Source organism: Cyprinus carpio, chromosome B15 (genome assembly GCF_018340385.1).
Source record: "Cyprinus carpio isolate SPL01 chromosome B15, ASM1834038v1, whole genome shotgun sequence".
NCBI classification, from domain to species: Eukaryota; Metazoa; Chordata; class Actinopteri; order Cypriniformes; family Cyprinidae; genus Cyprinus; species Cyprinus carpio.
The window spans coordinates 7,102,466-7,122,462 of NC_056611.1; the positions used below are offsets into that span (position 1 = coordinate 7,102,466).

General features: G+C 37.4%; 1 protein-coding gene across 3 annotated transcripts in view; it reads left to right on the forward strand.

Annotated features, from left to right (window-relative positions):
• LOC109062965 (mastermind-like protein 2) overlaps positions 1–19,498 on the forward strand; it is a 62,490-nt gene extending 42,992 nt beyond the window's left edge. For 2 of the 3 annotated variants that reach the window (XM_042739034.1, XM_042739035.1), the window contains exons 3-6: positions 1,929–3,188; positions 13,597–13,764; positions 15,568–15,676; positions 17,811–19,498. In XM_042739034.1, the coding sequence (XP_042594968.1) occupies positions 1,929–3,188; positions 13,597–13,764; positions 15,568–15,676; positions 17,811–18,661 (2,388 nt within the window). In that variant the 3' untranslated portion in view covers positions 18,662–19,498. The remainder of the gene's footprint in view (positions 1–1,928; positions 3,189–13,596; positions 13,765–15,567; positions 15,677–17,810) is intronic. The other variant, XM_042739036.1, reaches the window with a different exon arrangement.
• Positions 19,499–19,997: the final 499 nt, after the last annotated feature.

Genomic DNA, 19,997 nt, shown 5'->3' on the forward strand with positions numbered 1-19,997 from the left:
GCTGATAATGAAGTCGGGTTGAACATACATCTCTCTCTCTGCAGGCAATAATGTCAGATGGTGTTAAAATAACTATGCATATCAATGTGGAGGCAATATTGCGGCTGGGTGGAAGTAATGTTGGTTAGGGTGGTTTCGGTCAGCAGCTACTTCATGATTATTCTGTCTTTTAAATTACATTCATCATGCTTCATCGTAAAACTGAAAACGTGCAGATGTTGGAGCAGTTTCTACCTGACCTGAAATTACTTTACTGGTGTAACGCAATGTGGTCAAGTGTATTCATTTTTATATATGTGAATATACCTTGTTACATTAGGCTACACCAGCAATACTATATATATATTTATTTATTTTTATTTTTTTTATTTATTATTTACCCGAAAAAAACGTTTTCAAGTTTTTCATAGTGTATCTTTAAAATGAAAGTTAATCTATAGCCTATACAACCTCTATACAGCTACTTAAATGTTACTTATGAGTCATTGTTCAAGCCCAATTTACATAAATTAAGACTTGAGGAACAAAGGGAACAGTTTTACACAAGGAAAATGTTGCTATCTTTACAGCAAGCCAACAGTGGGAAATGTAATTCATGCAAATGAGGGACACAGATAAAGCATTCTTTTGTCTAACAGCATCAGTCTAATGGCTAAATTTATCCACAGTTAATACCAGGTTTTGAGACAATAGTTTTTGGATTCAATTTATTAATTTATTTATTTCAGCAAATGTTGTTAGGGACCACAGGCCTGCTGCGAGTAAAACAGGTGGATTAGTGAAGATGGAGGGATATTTATGATATGATTAAGATTGGGTCTCATTAACTGTAGCAGTGTGTGTGCACGCATATTTGTGCATAAAACCTGTGTGAAAGTTTCCACACAGAAATTGATTTATCAATAAGTTGTATTAGGTTAAGAGAACTAACCAACAAACACAAATGTAGAAATCACTTGTGGTGGCATTAGAAACATGTATTGTGTTGAAAAAAAAAAATGTATATGCATAAATATCAATAACTAAGTGACCCCAAAAATAGGTCTTTCCAAATAACAAAAAAGATCATAGCTGTGACAGGTGCTGCATAAAAATATAGCTAATCACATGTAGTCTAGGCTTCTATAAAAGTTGTTTGTTGTGTTTCAGCTGGTTTTGAGATTGGCGGTCTTAGCTTTACTCAAAGATCTTGCTATGCATGCTCTCAGGGCAAAAGCACATCTTTAGAGAGCAATGTGCCAGCAGAGAGTGACGGATGGCTGTACAGAATATGGTTTGTGCATGTATTATCCCAATTACTAACTGTGGGCATGAGCTGCTTAATTTAAAACGAACTTAGATTTCAACAAATGCATGTTAGCACCTGTTGTGAATTTTTTGAAAATGAAACCAAATGTCTAGCACATGCATTCTTAGTAAGTTAGAGTTTAACCTATATCTGCAGACATTCCCCTATTAGGGCCATGTGGGTAATCATAAACTTTCTATATTAAATCTAATAAGTCTCTTTTGAAATTCAAAAATGGACATCTGAACAAGGCTAAAGTGTCTCTTCAGTAAATTGCAAAACTGTATCAATTTTCATAGAGATAATTAGACTAACATTTTTATACACTAATATTTAGAACTCCCATCATAGTTTTAATTGGTTTGTAACATCAAAGAGTATTTTAATAAGAGTTCATTAATTAGATAGAGATGGTCTTGTTACATTATGTGCCCTTGTCTCCCAGTTGGGCAGAACACTAGTTAATTTTGGCTGTAGAAAACTAGCGTAAGGCTTTTGAATAATTCTTTTGATCAAATCTGTAGAGCAGTATCCCTTTAACTGTCAACCAAACAGTCTGTTTAGACATTTTTTCACCTGACTTGTAACAGGTTAAGATCAATAAAATGCCTCACTGACTTTACATTCTTTGCATTTTCAGCAGGGACTGAGGAGAAAGATTGAAGCGCAGTCTCCTGGATATACATCCAAGCAGAATGGCCTCTCCTGTGGGGCGTCAGGGTCTGACTTCAAGCGCCTCCGCATGGAACCCAGCTCTTTTCGATCTGGTTGCTGTGCTTTGGCTTCAGGGCAGACTCAAAGATTGGTTGGCGATGCCACCCAAAGCAACATCCTTCGAAGAAAGGACCCCTTCATGATGCCTCACGGAATCAGCAGTGATTTATTCAACATAACTCTAAGGGATATGAAGAAGGAACCAACTGAAATTCAGACCTGTGGCCAGTCGTCTACAGATCCTGCCACGTTGACGTTTGATTTCAAAGATGAAGTAAGTGGACAGATTGACCCAGAGCTCCAGGATTTGTTCGATGAGCTCACCAAGACCGTGCCATCACTCAATGATCTAGAGCTGGAGAAGATGCTAAAGCAAGATGATGACTTCGGCCTGGATCTTGGTCGACCCAGTTCAGCTGGTGCAGCTCCTCCTTGTATTCACCTGGATAAGCCAATCAAGACAGAGTACTCCCCAGATTTTAGCCAGGCCACTGGAAGCTCGTCACAACTAAGACCAGCCTCTGCCGGACCTTCCTTCTCCATGGCCAACACAAGTTTATCCACCTCACCCATCACTTCAGGACACCATGGTCAGGTATCGACTGGCGGTCCGTCTCGAGGTCTTCCAGCATGGCCTGAGATGTCACATGCTGAGCAGCTAAAGCAAATGGCCGCTAACCAACATCAGCCCAACTCTATGCTCCACAACCACCAGCAGAGTCAAGCAGGAGGGGTTAGGAACTGGTCTACTGCCTTAGGTGTCCACCAAACTCCTGGTTCTTTCAGTCAGGAGACTCTTCCAGGTAATGCTTCCCTTTCTCAGCAGAGACTCAATGCTCAGAGTACTGGTCAGGCCAAAGGCATGTCCAACTGCTTTCTCAAACCCAATGAATTCAACCCATCCCATCACATGGACACGAAGGTTCTCGGCACTAAGCCCCTGCTGCATTTCAGCCCTAAAGCACCACCTTCCACCATGAGCCAACAATTGCCCATCATGGCTGCTCCACCAAACAAAACAACCATGCAACAGCAGCCATCTACAGCAGGCCAGGGCATGCACTTTCAGAACTGCCAGCTGCCCATGCAGCCATCTTCTTGCCTACAAACAAAGCCGCTAAGTCAAAGGCCTCCACTCAGTCAACATGGTGCTGGAATCAGTTTCAAAATGGCACAGCAGAGACAGGTAAGACAATGTGTTTATGGTCCTTTTAACAGTTGCTGCTTGTCAAACTGTATGATGTGTTCCCAGTGAGATCTAGGGTAAAAGCCGTAAGACACTGGGTCTCATTCCCTAATCATTGGAGGTGTAATAATTCACTTGTTTCCTCAATGCATCGATTTACAAATCCTACTGATGCATGCATTTTTCTTGAAACATGGCTTTTTGAATTGCAAATCATTTGCTTCGGTCAAGAATTATTGATTAATTTAAAATATATAAACATAACGGTCAATGACTATCACGTGAGCAAATGACAGCTCTTAGCTGTATAAATAGCTTTATAGTCTTGAATAAAATGCAGACAAACCATTGATAATTCATTGCAAGGCCATTACCACTGAAATAAAACACTTGCATTGTGCGAACACCTCGCCACAGTAAACAGTTTTAAAGGGTTAGTTCACCCAAAAATGAAAATTCTGTCGTTAATATTGTAACACAATATTAAAATCAGGAAAAGCTTTTACATAATTCTTAAAAATACAAAATCAAATCAATATTTGAATCAAATCACATTGGGAATTAGGCATGGGTCGGTATGAGATTTTGACAGTATGATAACCTTAAGCAAAAATATCACAGTTTTACAGTATCACGGTATTGTTGTTACTGCTCTGAAATATGTTATTTTTTAATGACTGGGTAAAAAAATTAAATCTTTTTGTCCGCAGGACACAATATATTTTGTTTTTGAGCAACATACAGAATATTAGAAACAGTAGAATTTGTTTATTTTTTCTTTGATTTGTTTCTTAAAATGTAAAAAATAAAGACTAACATCTTTATTTAACCTAAATCTCTAATTAGTTATATAATTTGTTATGTAATTCATGTACATATCATTTATATCAATCCCCAAATATAAAATTTATATTAATCCCCAAATCAATATTGAGGATTTTCTTCCAATAGTTTGTGCATCATGAACAGTGAGTGATCTGTCTGCTACAGCAACATAATCTTTCCCTCAGCGTCTCTCTCCAGCGTCAACAACCTTTAACAAAAGCGTTAACATACATCATAACATAAAATAAATTACATTTTGGAAAATTATTGCATTGCAACGCAGTTTGTGCAAGACCAGAACAGAGAGATGCAATAAGGCAAAAAACGTCCAGTTGCCGATCGCATGAAGGCCAAAGTACACTTTGGCCGTCCTTGTAACCGTCGGTAGTACATCATTTCCGTCGTCAAGAGGGATCGCAGACAGCCGCGTACCCCGTGGTACTGCGCATGTGTCGAGCTCATCCGTCCACGCTCATCTGCGGTTGAGTATACTTTTGAAAGCTCTGCGCGAGACGGAAAGGAACGCTGAATGTGAAGTGAAAAAAAAATAATTGTGAGAAGTTTGGTGCCGTTGTTAGTGAAAGAGACCCACTGTGTGACATTAACTGTCTTTTGTGTTAGACTGCATGATATGTCAAGTCTTGATTCTAATAATTAGCTTCACTACATTTTCCATTAAACACTCTATCACATTTCTACTGTGCAGAGCAGGTTGTTCTTGACACAGTGGAGTCGTAGTGTCAAAACCTCACACACTGCTTTCTTTCCATCTGTCTGCCTTTGTGTTAGCCGTTAGCAGTCTGCTGACTGCTTTTAACTCAATGGCGCTGCACTTTGCTGTAGGCCTGTTTTTCCTTTTGTTTTTCACGATTGTTGTTTGTGTCTAGGCGGGTGTGAGGTGCCTTGAATTTGTATATCCCCTCAAAGCACTTCGACGGTAGCCCAGTCTTGCTAGAGCATGGTGGATTAACATGCCAAACTTCTAATTTCTCCGCCTGTCACAGTCACTTGCCGTCAGGGCATAGATGCGCACAGCGGGATTTGCTAATTGGAGGTTGTTAGCTGCAAGGGACAAGTTGTGGAAAATGACAGTAATCTGCTTAGCCCAGTGCCGGAGGTTGAACCACTGATTTGTTATGATTTAGGAGCTTTAGAACATCCCCCTTTTGTGTTTCATACAAACAGTATCTCTTGACTGTCTTTGTGGGAAACGATAAGGAGAACCACACAAGAGGAGTCATCTTTAGGCTCTCCAGAAGAGGGAGGGGAGCATGGAAAGACATGCTTGATTTTGATACGAAGATGTAGTTCAGTCACATGAACATACAGCTCTTTTTGGTGGGAAATTTTGATGGGAAAGTTGTTAGGGTTCTTTAAAGCAATAGTCCACCCAAAAAATACAAATGTGATGTTTATCTGCTTACCCCCAGGACATCCAAGATGTAGGTGACTTTGTTTCTTCAGTAGAACACAAATTTTGATTTTTTTTAACTTCAGCCGTTGCAGTCTCTCAGTCTACAATGTTCAATATCCTGCTATCTCAGCTATTTGTTGCTTTTCAGAACTATGATTCCAGACACCTTAACATTGTTAAGCTATTGAAAAAGTGTAGCTAACTTAGCTAACAAACAGTCTAACAACTGACAGCTACTGTATCGAGTAAGCATCTCCTTGTGAAAATAAGTACACTTAATTGTGTTTTCAAAATCTTAAAAAGTATGTAATAAACATAATGTAATTTAATATTAATGAACTAAATGGCCACTTAAGTGTACTTAAAGAGTACAATTTTAAAAGTACACTTTGTGGGGTTGAATTAAATGCTTTACTTCAAAGGTTTTTTTATGTTTTTTTTTGGCATTTTCACCTTTGTTATGGGAGAAAGGGCGAGATCTGGAAAGACCGTTGGGTCCAGATTTGAACTCAGGACACCTGTAGCACAACAGCGTATGTCAGCACGCTGCACACAAGACTATTGGCGCCGACTACGTAAAAGTGTAATCCTCCTATTAAAATTATACTTATTTTTGTGTAGAGTAACGCTAACACAATGGATTAGTTCTATTTTTGAAGGTAATGCGCCTCAAAATCTACCTAAATATGTCTGTCTATGCAAATCATTTCACTCCAGACTAATTTGTGAATGTTATGTCGTTATAATGTTTAGCTAACATTTTAACCGTGTTTGTGTACATACGTTATCAAAGTATTTTAATTGATCAGGCTGGTGAGATTAGTTCGCACCACAATGTCATATATAGAATATGGTCATGCAGAATAAACAGCCAAAATGTTAATAATAGGCATACTAATAAGCAAATAGCAACTAGTTAATAGTGAAAACTAGTCCCTATTCTAAAGTGTTACCTATATACAGTATACACCATGATTTCATGATTGAATTGGGATTGTAAAGATAATTCAGCATTGATGGGGTTAAATATGCTGCACTAGTGGAAATGAAGCCAGAATGTCTGTTCCAACAGGGAGAAAAATAGGCAATGGACAAGTCTTCCCACAGTGAACTGAATTAGTAATGCCATGGAAATAAAGGTTCCGAATTGGTGCCGTGATCCCACCGGAGCCCTCGAGAACTTTTGTTCAAGCTAAATTTTCTCCCACTGGGTGGAATGCACAAAATGCATGTAAAGAGACCAGATTGTTATGTTTCTTGTGTCCTTGTTCTCACAGCCTGCTGATCAGTTGTCAGCTTAAGTATGGCAAACCGGGTATCTGCGATATCACAGACTGTCGAGTGGAAATCTATTTTATTGCATGTGGAGAAAAAAATGTACTGCATGCACTACCTGAGACTAAAAAAAACCCCCCTCAGACAAGTGTAATATATCACAATGAGAGACTTGCGTGCCCCAAAAACTTCAAGCAGCGTCTGATACTTTCTGATTAAAGTGCTGTTACACTGACTAGTCAGTATCTGGAGAAGCGATTCAAGTATTTCTGGCTCTGAAGGGAGACTGCAGCTGTGCTCCAAAACCTAGTGAACTGCCTGGATACTCACTGCCTACATAGCAACCAACTATAAATGCATTAGACAGTAATGAAAGCTCTCAAGTGCCTGAATTAAAACACTCCTTACATAGGCAGCAATGCTGTGCATCACACAAAGAGCGCTCCCTACAGGAGACTCTACTCGCAGCTGATTTAAAAGAAGCGAACAGTGCAATCCACTGTAAGAATAACTTCTATATTGTTAAGATGAAAATTTTATTTCAAGATAAACATTTTATTTATCAATACATCACAATGTGAGCATCAAATGATCTGTCAGTTTTGTATTGCATTGCATTATATGTTTTGAAACTACAGAGATCACCTACGGAGATCATCTAACTAAAACATATTATTGGGAGATATAGACTGATGCATTTTATGTACATGGTCTGTTATTCTGTTATAAGGATTTAATCAGTTTACATGAAAATATTTACAAATCAGATTTTTTTTTTCATTCTCGAGTATGAGCCCAACATTTTTTTTTTTTTGGTCTAAGTTTAGTAAATTGTTCTGTTTAAAAAATATATGTATATATTTTTGTCTGATTATATTTTCATATGTCAGGCTCAGGTTTGTGTTCTGTGCTGCTCGTAGCTTCTACATTACTGTGAGTGGGAATGAGTTGGTTTGTGGGGGTTTGTGGGGGTTGGTGTAGAGTGCCAGGCTGTTGTAGCCATGCTACGAAGAGCGCATGTTTCCTGGGAAAATGATCTGGGGCCAAGTCCAGATGCCGGGCTGCTCCCTGGGGAGGGCGCCCTGCCTCCAGTCGGCAGGAAGTGCTGTGAGAGAGCAGCGGGGCCCAGGCCTGGAGTCCTGTCAACTGCTTGTAATGCTGGTGGAATGGGAGCCTAAATCACATCTCTCCTTTATGGACTCGGCGGACACATGTGGTATTCATTTAATGATGCACTGGTGAAGAACGAGGAGTTAAAGAGAGATGGAAAACAGCTTTATGACACATCAGGATCAGAAAGAGTGGATTACAGAGACGGCCACACTAACGAGGCTTTAGCTGCCCACATAACAAAGGGTTTGACTGAGGCAGCCGATTTCACTCAGATGTGAACACAATCTGGCTTTGTGGTTACAACTTATGAGAATGGTCTGAATTTCTCATGGTATCGGCTAGTGGAGCGACTTCAAACGTAATGAATAGACCTGAACAGAAGTGAATAACCTCTTTTTTCCGTACTTTCGTCACCACGAGACAATTTTACAACATGACCCAAACTTTAACCATGATAGCATGTGTGGAATGTGATGAGGCTTTGTGTTATTCAAATATGTGGCATTTTTTCTTTGTGAGCCTTAGCAAGCACCGCTCATGCTTTATGGGTCAATTATGCAATGCTATTTTTTGGCCTATCAATAAATTTAAAAGTTAAAAGTAAATACACAATACATACACACATTGACCTGAGAGCCTCTTCTAATTCTTGTATGTTAATTTCTGAATTAATATTCATTTTGATCTTTTTTGGGGGGTATAGAATCAAAAATGTCAGGGTGGTACGACTGTCTGATACCATAATGAAGAAAAAAGCATGTTTAATGAAAACCTTAAGCAGTTTGTCATAATCATTATTTCTTTCTTCACAGTATATTAGAGCAAATTTTGTTTGCCAAAGGTCATGTGGTATGACCAACATGAAAAAAAGGGAAATTATATCACAGAGCTTGACTGTGTTTGACCTTTAGTGAAAAATCAAGGTTAGTTTAGACTGTAAGATGGTGCAATTAAAAAAAAAAAATTTAAATGTAAACTTAATGTATTATATATAATAACTATTATACTCCTATGTGATTTTAGTTTCAATGAAAAACTATTATAGTTTTAATTATATTTTGAATTGGTATATATTTGTATAGTTTCCATGTTCATTTTAATTTTAGTACAGTTTTATGACTTTTGTTGGATGTTTTTGTCATTTCTATACTTTTTTATGTCTTTAGTTTTTTATTAAATAAAATGTTTTTAATACGTCAACATTTTTTTTTCAAGCGGCAATAAACGTTTCTATGGTTTCAGTTTGTTTCAATTGACTACAATAGTATCCCGGATACTAACATGCATACAAAGAGAACATTTCTAAGAATATGTTTAGTATTTTAGCTATTTTTTATTTTTTTTTTGACCATGCTCACTCCTATTTGAAACTGCTTATATTATATTTTGATGCATTGCATAATTTATCCTGTACCAGTTATCCAATGTGCAATTTCTTATAAGCAGTCTGACTTGAGATATTTACCTTACCTAAAAAAAAAATAAAAAAATAAAGAGCATTAGCAACTTAATAACACATGGTCAGCCATTTACAATGCCACATTTGTACCACCTTCCTGTCCTCTTCAAAAGTGTTTTCTTAATGTCACATTCCTTTTTTATATACTGTAGTAATAGTCTCAGGAAGAGATTCATCTTTGCATGGTGAAAAGAGCTTATCAGCGGTCCGGACAGGGCTCATTAATTATCAGATGTCCCAGAGCTGATCCATCAGGGAATGAGGCATCTAGAGCTCCACTAAGAGAACACTTTCTAGAGATACGGTTTCTGTGTTACATGCTCTCGTATCGCTTCTTCTTTGTGGTTCGACTGTGGAATTCCTCCCATGACAGAGCAGTTCTTTGAATGTTTTCCTTTCTGGACCTCTTGAGTGGGGCTTTAGAGGGAGTTTCTCTCCTAAAGACATCTGTTCTCAAATTAATAGCCTCGCGTAACGCAGTGGGGTTTCAGTCAAATCCTTTCTGCCCTGGGAAATGTTTTGTGTCAACACTGTGATTGACACTGTATACACAGTGTGTGTTTGGCCATCCAGGCTGACAAGTTCTCAAACAGAGTTTGCTGAGGACAGAAGCCTACAGCCTCTGCTGTTTTTCAAGATGTAACGCTCATGTGAGATCAGGGTGCGTGAGACATTTCTCAGGTTCAGGCTTGTTTTGAACTTCACTTTACTGAAGCTGTTTGACACGGAATTATTACTTTTAACTTTTGGTTCAGTGCAAAGGTCTTTTGTTTAGATGCTCATTGCACTGTGTAATAGTGTTCCTACCAGAGCAACTTGGAACAAATATGATTTTCACGTTATGCAGCAACAGAGAAATGTTCTTTGACATAGGCCTCATCTGACTGAACCACAGAAACTTTTAGAAAATTGTCATCATAAGCTCAGCTTCATTTCATTCCAATCCTTATGACTTTGTTCCATAGAACATAAAAAAGAAATATTAAGTAGAATGTCCAGCTGCTCTTTGTCCATACACTGAGAATGGTGGGTTTTTTCCCCATCCCACTGCAACTCGTGTTTCTAAATGAAAAATGTATGTACATCCAAACAGTATAACTTTGGGTAACACTTTATTTTAAGGTGACCTTATTACATGTACTTACTATTAGAGGTCGACCGATAGTGGATTTTGCAGATACCGATAGCTAGGTTGGGCCACACTGGCCGATACCGATTAATTAACCGATAGTTTTTAAAATGGATACTGAACAAAAACTAAAATAGTGCTTTATTTAAAATAAAAAAAAGAAAAAAAAAACATACTGAACCATACTACTAGTAGTAATAATAATAATAATAGTAATAATAATAATAGTAACAGTAAATGTTGAAATTACCACACTCTAACAAGAAACAAACTTACACAGCTTTCATTAATCTTAATGTTACAAATGGACTCTTATTTGAAAGTGTTACCATTTATTTGTCATGCTAAAAGATGCACATCTTTAAATATATACACAAAGGCCATAGCATTACTAGGCCGTTTTATTTTCTTCCAAATTCCGTTTTTTTTCTGTTTTCCATTTTTTACTCCTTTTTAATAGTTACATTTAAAGTTTATTAATCAAAAAGCATGTCTAATTAATTAAAATCTTGAAACTTATACATTTTCACATCAATTTAATAAAAGTTTAACAAAAAATACATGTTTAGGGCCCTATGAAATGTTTTATTTTTTCTCACCATATTTTTTATTGTTACCAAATTCTGTTTTAGCATGTCTAATTATTTGAATGCATAAAACAACTTAATTATTATTTTTTTCTTAAAGTAGCCTTTCCCCCCCTCAGAAATTCTGTGTTGTGTATTTACATTTTTCTGGTTATCAAATGAAGGCATAAAACATTAATTTAATTTATCTTTTAATTATTGAAAATTAAGCAAACTTTATTTTTTGGCAAACAAAGGGGATTTACTATTTAAATTAAAACATGGAAGAAATGTTGTGTGCTTTTTCCTTAAAAAATAATGTTTGTTTTATTTTAGTAGTAGTAGGCTATGTGCATTCTACTGAAAAATATCATTAGGCACATCTTAAAATCAAACCAGACTTTTATTTTGACAGGTTGCCGTGAAAACCTTTACAGTTCTGTGTATGTGATATGATGCTAGTTTTAATCAAATCAAATGGTCAAATGCTTATGAAGTAACTCTCACAGCAGTTCTGGAGATGTTGTTCATGTGTTTACATACTCATTTAGTGAGACGGCAGATGCTAAAAACACCGCGAGCGTCAGGCACGCTTCAGTGTATGTAGTAAAATATGAAACCACGCGTCTGCGCCATTCATTAACAGACACACACAGAACATGCAGGATTCATATTTAAATCAACTTTTGTATTTACAATTTGTATTTAAATTGGCTTAATATTTACAGATAATAATCCATATCACAATTTGATTTAAGTGTAATGACCTACTTTTGATGAATTCATTCAAAATTTGACAAATTCTGTGACATTCCGCGTTAAACTGCAGATTCCATTTTTATGACTGGATTCCGCGATTCCGTCCGCGTTTTCCGCATCACGGATTACACTTATACCAGCATCCCTACATTACAAGCACAATGTATATTCTCACACTTTAACTGCTTCTATTCTTGAACACTTAATGACTATCTAATCAAAATAAAAGAATAGCGCTGAGTCTAGGAGAACTCACCGGTATCACACACACTCTTGACCCGTCACGTTCAACTCGAGCAGCGGTCTAAAACAGTTTATTTAATCAGCAAATGGACACAAGTTTACTTAAAGAATGAACAATGAGGCATAGATCAGTTTGAAGTTCAGTGTTTAAAAAACAGAGCAAATGGAAAGAGCAATCTATATTATAGCTCTATAAATGAAGCATACAGACTTTATTAGAGCCACAGAAAGACAAACGTTTCGAAGAAAATGCACAATATACAATTCATTATACATTAACAATGATTTGGGGCGAATATAATGTAATTTAATGGAAAACTATGTGATTGGCGCTCTGTGGCGCGGCAGGATTTTTTTGTCAGCTGCATTTAAATCTGGGTCTGAAGTTTCTCGCTCTGTTCAGCGTGCAGCATCACGTGTTTAAACGAATAGCACATGCTGTCAGTGATTTCAACCACTACAGACCCTTCTCAGCTGCTCCAGCAGTGGACACAACCTGAAAATCTATCGGCATGGATTTTTGCTGTTAACAGAGTGTGCCCACAATCAACTATTGGTGCCGATTAATCGGCTAAACCGATACATCGGTAATAACAATAAATTATGCATGATTACATGCAAGTTACCCTAAGACAAACCTTAATCCTAACCCTAACCATATTGTAAGTACATGTAGTTAATTAATATTACTCAGTACTTAAATGTATAATTACACTATATCAAGGAAACCTTAAAATGAAGTGTAACCATACTTTGATTTAAAGTAAATAGTTAGTACATGACTTACTTGAAACCGATAACTGTCTCTTTTCATTATTGATAATTATGCTTGGCTGTCATGCAAGTTAAGTTCTTAAAGGCTAAAATAGCAGTGTACAGCCATGCAATCAGTGTTTTAATGGAGCAACTAACATGAAATATCACAGCCTGAATAAGTGCATTTCAGGAAAAGTGCAGAAATAGGATAAATAGTCCTATGAGATTATCTGTTATTGTGTGCCTCTGCCCTGTGGCTGAATAAATCTGTCCTTTGCTGGCAGTAAGTGGGTTGCGCCCCATAGGATCAGTCTCATAAGAGTGTAGCAGTGCTTGAACGCGGTTATCAGTCACACAGTAAAACCTGTATGCAAAAAAAGTCCTAAGAGCCTCATTGACTAGGGTTTCTAATAAATGCATGTAAAATGAAAGTGATTTAAAACAGAAAACTATAAGTGTTTAAACAACAGTCTGTAAGACAGTGCTTTCTTAATAATATTAGAGCAACCATTTATTCACAGTGCATGTGTCACTGCAGGCATATTAAAACAACAGGATGTTTTGACAATTTCTGACTAATTTGTTCTCCCTTAGGTACCATTACATCCCCATTATGGATATATCCATGGATGTGTTTTCTCTAAGTGATAGAACACTGTGGGAAAGGCTATGGAAAATCCCTATCACCACGCACAGGAAGTCACATGTGAACAGGGACTGTGTAACATCAGATTCACTGTAAACAAAGCTTGCCCTCTAGTGGACTGATCGTTCAATCACAGCAGGATTGTAATGCAGTGGCTGGTGTGACATTTATTGATGTGCCATTTAAATGAGATTTATAATAATAACACACTTTCCATTTGTAGGGAATTTCGCCAGGACCTCGTTTACCAGTGAATGGGCGTCCTGTAGATGTAACAGGCCAGACCCAACAGCAAAGGCCTCCGAGTCTCAGTTCTCAGCAGAAGAACTCAGGCCAGGACCAGAACCTTCAAAGACCGCTGGTTCAACCGCAGCTCAACATCCCTGATTCAGTGAGTGCTGCCGTAGCTTCATGCCTAAATACGGTGGTTTTAAAATGTTTTCTGATAGGTCAATGATAGGGTTGGGTACCGAAGAAGTACCTATGTAACCGATATGTAACGAACCGTATCAGAACGTAGATTTCGATGCTTCATTTCGGTGCCTCTTAAATGCCTGAGCGATTGATTGAAATATTTGTCCTGATTCTCCGGAATGTATGCTAGGCTTTTTTTAGCGGGGCTATAGCTCCATAAACTGCACACAAATTCGCGATCGCCTCAGAGTCAGTCCCCTTAAATTTCATATGAAAACGGCGGCAGGCCGGTCTCCTCCCCGTCTTTCAGCGCGCTCTTCTATCGGCAGACCAATCGAAGCAGCGCGAGCGGACTCAAACAGAAACAGAGGACACAAGGTGTGTTTATCGATAGAATATAGAATATCTGTATCTGTGCAGTTCTTTGTCATAAATACAGTTTACAAAAGGTCACAAGGGAGCAATCGGTTTCTCATCTACTGTAAAGTTTTCGCTCCGTTCACCGCTCATCAAACCACAGCTGTTTCCTCCAGCGAAAATCTAGCCCTTAACACATGTGAACACATACTTTAATTATACTTATTTAAATATACACTACTGTGCAAAAGTCTTAGGCACGTTAGTATTTTCACCCCAAAGAATGATGTTCGGCCAGTTATTTATATCTTTTGCTGTAGTGTGTCTGTTTGCTGTAGAGACATTTAGTTTGTCTCTGTTTCTTCATGTAATCACAGACAGATTCGATGATGGTGAGATCAGATCTCTGTGTGGAGCACTGGCTGTTGTCAGACTGCTTGTGCATTCAAAAATCTCACTAGATTATTATAAAAATTAATGGCAAAATTAATGTTTGGAAATGTAAACTGATATTTCCTACTGACACACTACAGCAAAAGATATAAATAACTGGCTTAAAGCCCTTTTTTGGGGTGAAAATACTAATGTGCCTAAGACTTTTGCACAGTACGGTACTTTACAAACAACATTGTTGCTACTTTATAAAGAATGCCCATACAGTCATTCACAGAACTGATTAAAGACAGTGAGAGACAGCACTCATTTGAAATAAATATCAGAGTGAGTGACAGAGATACAGTAGAAACATCATGAGTGGTTTTGTATTAAATAATGACCCAGATCGTGAAATACATTTATTAGCCTTAGAGTAAGGGAAGCACAACTTGGGAAAAATGAGCATTCAAGGAGCGCGTGAATGCTATGGATTTATTTTAAATATTTCTAATGTTCTTTAATGTTATCCATAGGGTTTTGTGGGATTTTATTTTTTTTTTTGGTTGGTTTTTTTTTTATATATAAAGTATCGGTTCAGGCACCATTTAGGCACCGGTACCGTTTTAAAAGTATCGATATGGCACTGGTATCGTAAAAAACCCAATCGATACCCAACCCTAGTCAATGAATTTTATAGCTCATAGAAAGAGAATTAGCTTTAATCTACTTAAGTGCCACACATGTTTCTCAGGGTAAGTTTATAATTAAGTCAATTTCTGTATGGCACATACCTTAAAGTCATGGCTACAAAACTCAATTGAATCTCTTGCACTGTTCATTTAGCATTGCATGACAAGATGCCCTACATGTATGTCAGATTATACAAACTAGTGGACCCTGCTTTGATTGATTGATTGATTGATTGATTGATTGACTGATATCATAGCGGCACCCTTGTGATTGACCACTCACATTTTGGCCAGTTGTAATCTATGGAACTTTTATTCCTAAACTACTAAACAATGTGCTTGTGCTATAAATGTTTCAGGAGAAACTGAGCACACAGGATCAGTTTAGTCGTCATCTAACACGACCTCCACCAGACTACAAACAACCACGCAATGGAGTTGGACCTCAACAGCCACGCTTATTCACAGGTGTGGAATGTATTTTCAGTGTCCTATAATATGGGAATGTAATATCTAGTTCAGTCATGAAACTCTAGATGGCATGGACTGATAGGACCTTCACATGCAATCTGTTCAATCACATCATTTACTACACATGCTGATTCGCCTCTGCTGATTCTGTAGCCAATGAGATTTCTTGCTCAACCTTTAAATAGGCTGTTGCAGTGTTCACCCTAAGCTCTTCTTACAGCACACTGTCAGAATTCCTCTAAAACCTTCCAGCTCCACCTGTCTACATCAAGTCCGTACTAGCTTGGCAGCAGGATGCATAGTAGATCTAGTCTTGCAAAATTTTTGCTCCAACCTTGATCAAACTGGCTTGCCAATAACTTTTTAGTAATCCTGAAGTCCATGACCAGATTTTACAACCATTATATGAATAATACCAGAGACAAACAGGGCCAGAGTTTAGAACCAAATAGACAGATTATACAACCCCTGAAATTCATTAACGTTGTTAAATCCATCAACATGCTAAGACTATTCAGAGTTGTCATGACTGAACTACATTTAATGAAGTTAATGAATTACAGGTGCTGGTCATATAATTAGAATATCATCAAAAAGTTGATTTATTTCACTAATTCCATTCAAAAAGTGAAACATATATTATATTCATTTATTAAACATAGACTGATATATTTCAAATGTTTATTTCTTTTAATTTTGATGATTATAAATGACAACTAAGGAAAATCCCAAATTCAGTATCTCAGAAAATTAGAATATTACTTAAGACCAATACAAAGAAAGGATTTTTAGAAATCTTTAGAAAAGTATGAGCATGTACAGCACTCAATACTTAGTTGGGGCTCATTTCTTGCATACGTCTGTGCAAAGTGGTTCTTGAAGCACTGACTCCAGCTGCAGTCCACTCTTTGTGAATCTCCCCCATTTTTGAATGGGTTTTGTTTCACAATCCTCTCCAGGGTGCGGATATCCCTATTGCTTGTACACTTTTTTCTACCACATCTTTTCCTTCCCTTCGCCTCTCTATTAATGTGCTTGGACACAGAGCTCTGTGAACAGCCAGCCTCTTTTGCAATGACCTTTTGTGTCTTGCCCTCCTTGTGCAAGGTGTCAATGGTGTCAAGTCAGCAGTCCTCCCCATGATTGTGTAGCCTACAGAACTAGACTGAGAGACCATTTAAAGGCCTTTGCAGGTGTTTTGAGTTAATTAGCTGATTAGAGTGTGGCACCAGCTGTCTTCAATATTGAATCTTTTCACAATATTCTAATTTTCTGAAATACTGAATTTGGAATTTTCCTTAGTTGTCAGTTATAATCATCCAAATTAAAAGAAATAAACATTTGAAATATATCAGTCTGTGTGTAATGAATGAATATAATATACAAGTTTCACTTTTTGAATGGAATTAGTGAAATAAATCAACTTTTTGATGACATTCTAATTATATGACCAGCACCTGTATACTCGCACAATTGATGTGGTACGATTCATTGAACCTAGGTTTGAATTAAAGGGGTCATATGATGTTGCTAAAAAGGAAAAAACACATTATTTTCCACATACTGAAAATTATTGTTGCTCCTCTCTGCCCTGCCTATCTGAAACGCGTTGATTTTTACAAAGCTCATCATTCTGAAAAGCAAGGTGTGCTCTGATTGGCCAGCTATCCAGTGCATTGTGATTGGCCGAATACCTCAAGGACATGACAGAAATCTTACGCCCCTTACCATATTTGTAAACACACAGCATCTCCACGACATGGCGATGGCAGCATCTATACTACAGTGAGAATAAAAGTTACACCTTCCTTCTTAGGGTATACATTTGGGTGGTGTTATGCAAATCTTTGCACACTGATGTAGATTTGTGGGGGCGTGTTTGAATGAGGCATTTTATGAAGGTGTGGATGAGTCTTAACTTTTAGAAAGAATATCTCTTTGGGTTTGAGACTTTAATCTTTTCGACTTTACAGAACTTATATATGCATGAACAGCTTGTAACATTCCAAATGCAAAGCAAAACATGAAATCGCGTCATATGACTCCTTTAAGCAACCACACCAAATCTTGACTTAGGTATTAGTCATTATCAGTACACTACTGCTTGGTAAATCAGTATTTTACATCACAGATCATTTTTATGAATATGCAACAGGCAATGGGTCAGACCAAAGTGACATCCAACCCTTGTCATGCCACCTGCCTAATGGACAGGGTACAAAGATGGTGTCCACGTCAGTAGAGAGAAGGTTTCCACTTGGACAAGACCGTAATTCAGGACCCACAGGTGCTCAAGCTTGCGCAAACCAGCTTCGACAGCAGCCCAGCAGCCTGATCCGAATAGGGCTTCAGCAAAACAAGCCTCAGTTCCATGGGACAAATAAACAGAGTGCCACTTTTCAATCGAGCACTCAGCATGTGAGGACGAGCCTCAGTCAAGATTCCCAGCTGGGGCAAAGATTGGGTGACATGATCACCAATACCAGCAGGATGGACACTGCTTTGAACTGGGCGAACAGTGCCAAACAGAGCGGAGCTCCAACAGGACTAGATGTCAAAAGGCTCCCCAATACAGTGATGCCCCAAAGTGACATTCATTTTCCTCCAAGATCTATTTGTCCACCTAACCAGGTAGCACCTCATTCAAGTCTGCTACCCATAAACCCTGCAATCAGAAGCTCTGCTACCAGAGCCAGTCAGCCCAGGATACCCCCTCTACCTGGGTTGACTTGCCTGACACAGTCGTCCACCGAACAACAGGGTTGTCCGACCACATTTGGAGAGCTGAGCCAAAGCCCAGCAACTTATCAGAACAACCAGGCAGGCCGGTTGACCTTTGATTTCTTACCAGAAGATGATAACACGGTACCAGGGATAAATGCAGACTCAGATTTCATTGACTCCCTGCTTAAATCAGGTTCAGGCAATGATGACTGGATGAAAGACATCAACCTGGAAGAAATTCTAGGTGGACATTCGTAAAATAGACTCAAAGCATGAGAATTTAGTTGGAACTGACTGTATTAGGAGCCTGACATGAAAGGCCTGTTAAATTCATTATTTTATTATCCCTCTATTTGTGTGTTAAACAAATGTATAATATGTTCTATTATATTGTTGGGTTGATTCTTCGTACCATCTACTAACATGTTGTACAGTTTAATGTTCATAGCTTCAGTGTTTTAAATCCACCACACAGTACCCCCAAATTCATACCAGTTAACATTCAAATGCTGTGAGATTTCTGTTAGAGCTTTTGTTACTAATCTGTTAACACAGAGATTAATGTAAAAGAAACTGTGATTCGACTGCCATGATAGAGCCCACTGAGCATGACATTGGCACTTAAGAAGCAGTTTTGTTGTTGTTGTTGTTGTTTTTTACTTTGTTATACTTTGTTTGTTCTGACTCTTATAGTTCAAGGTTATACATCTTAAATATTATAATATTAAAATGCTGTTGCATAACATAAAAATACAGATCTGTTTTGACTATCCATTCTGAAATTATATATCAACGGGTATTGAAAAAGAGCCATGTATCATTTTATTACACATCCAAAAGAGAAAATCTGTAAAGGGAATACACATATGTTCAGAATGTTAGATGCTATTGTTAACTGATAAGGTTGACCTTCTTTAGAAAGACATTATAAGTTCTTATTGGTAATATTGTATTTATACACCTGTATCTCAGTATATAAAATAATATTTTTTCTATTTCTTTTCTATAATGCACTATAATTCTGTCATAAAAAGTGTGTATCCTATTATGTCAATTTAGCCTTTGATAATAAACTACATAAAAGATGAACATTTACAGCACATTTTGTTTTCTTATATTTCAGGTCAGATGGAAGTGAAGTGCCGCAAGGCTCTGTCTTAGGTCCTCTGTTGTTTTTTACCAGATTCAGAAAATCTGATCAAATCAGCAGTAATCCATCTTTTCTACTGTACATTGAACAGCTGTTAGATTCCTAAACAATTATAAAATATTGATCCTTATAATGTCCTTAGTATCTAAGCAATCTTCATCCAATCCCTTTGTAGTCCAGAACTCACTAAATTCACAAGATGATTTTTAATTCTAACTATAAAATGTTTACCATCTTTTGTTTTCCCATTCTAACAAACAAACCAAATATCACAGCCATGAGACCAGTCTATGAATATTCAAAAATAACTGTTTTTTATTTTTTAGATAAGTTATTTAGGTAACACTTTACATCATGGTTCTATGTTAACATTAGTTAATGCAAAGTAACAATGAAATAACCATGAACAATAATTTTACAGTATTTATTAATTTTGGTTAATTT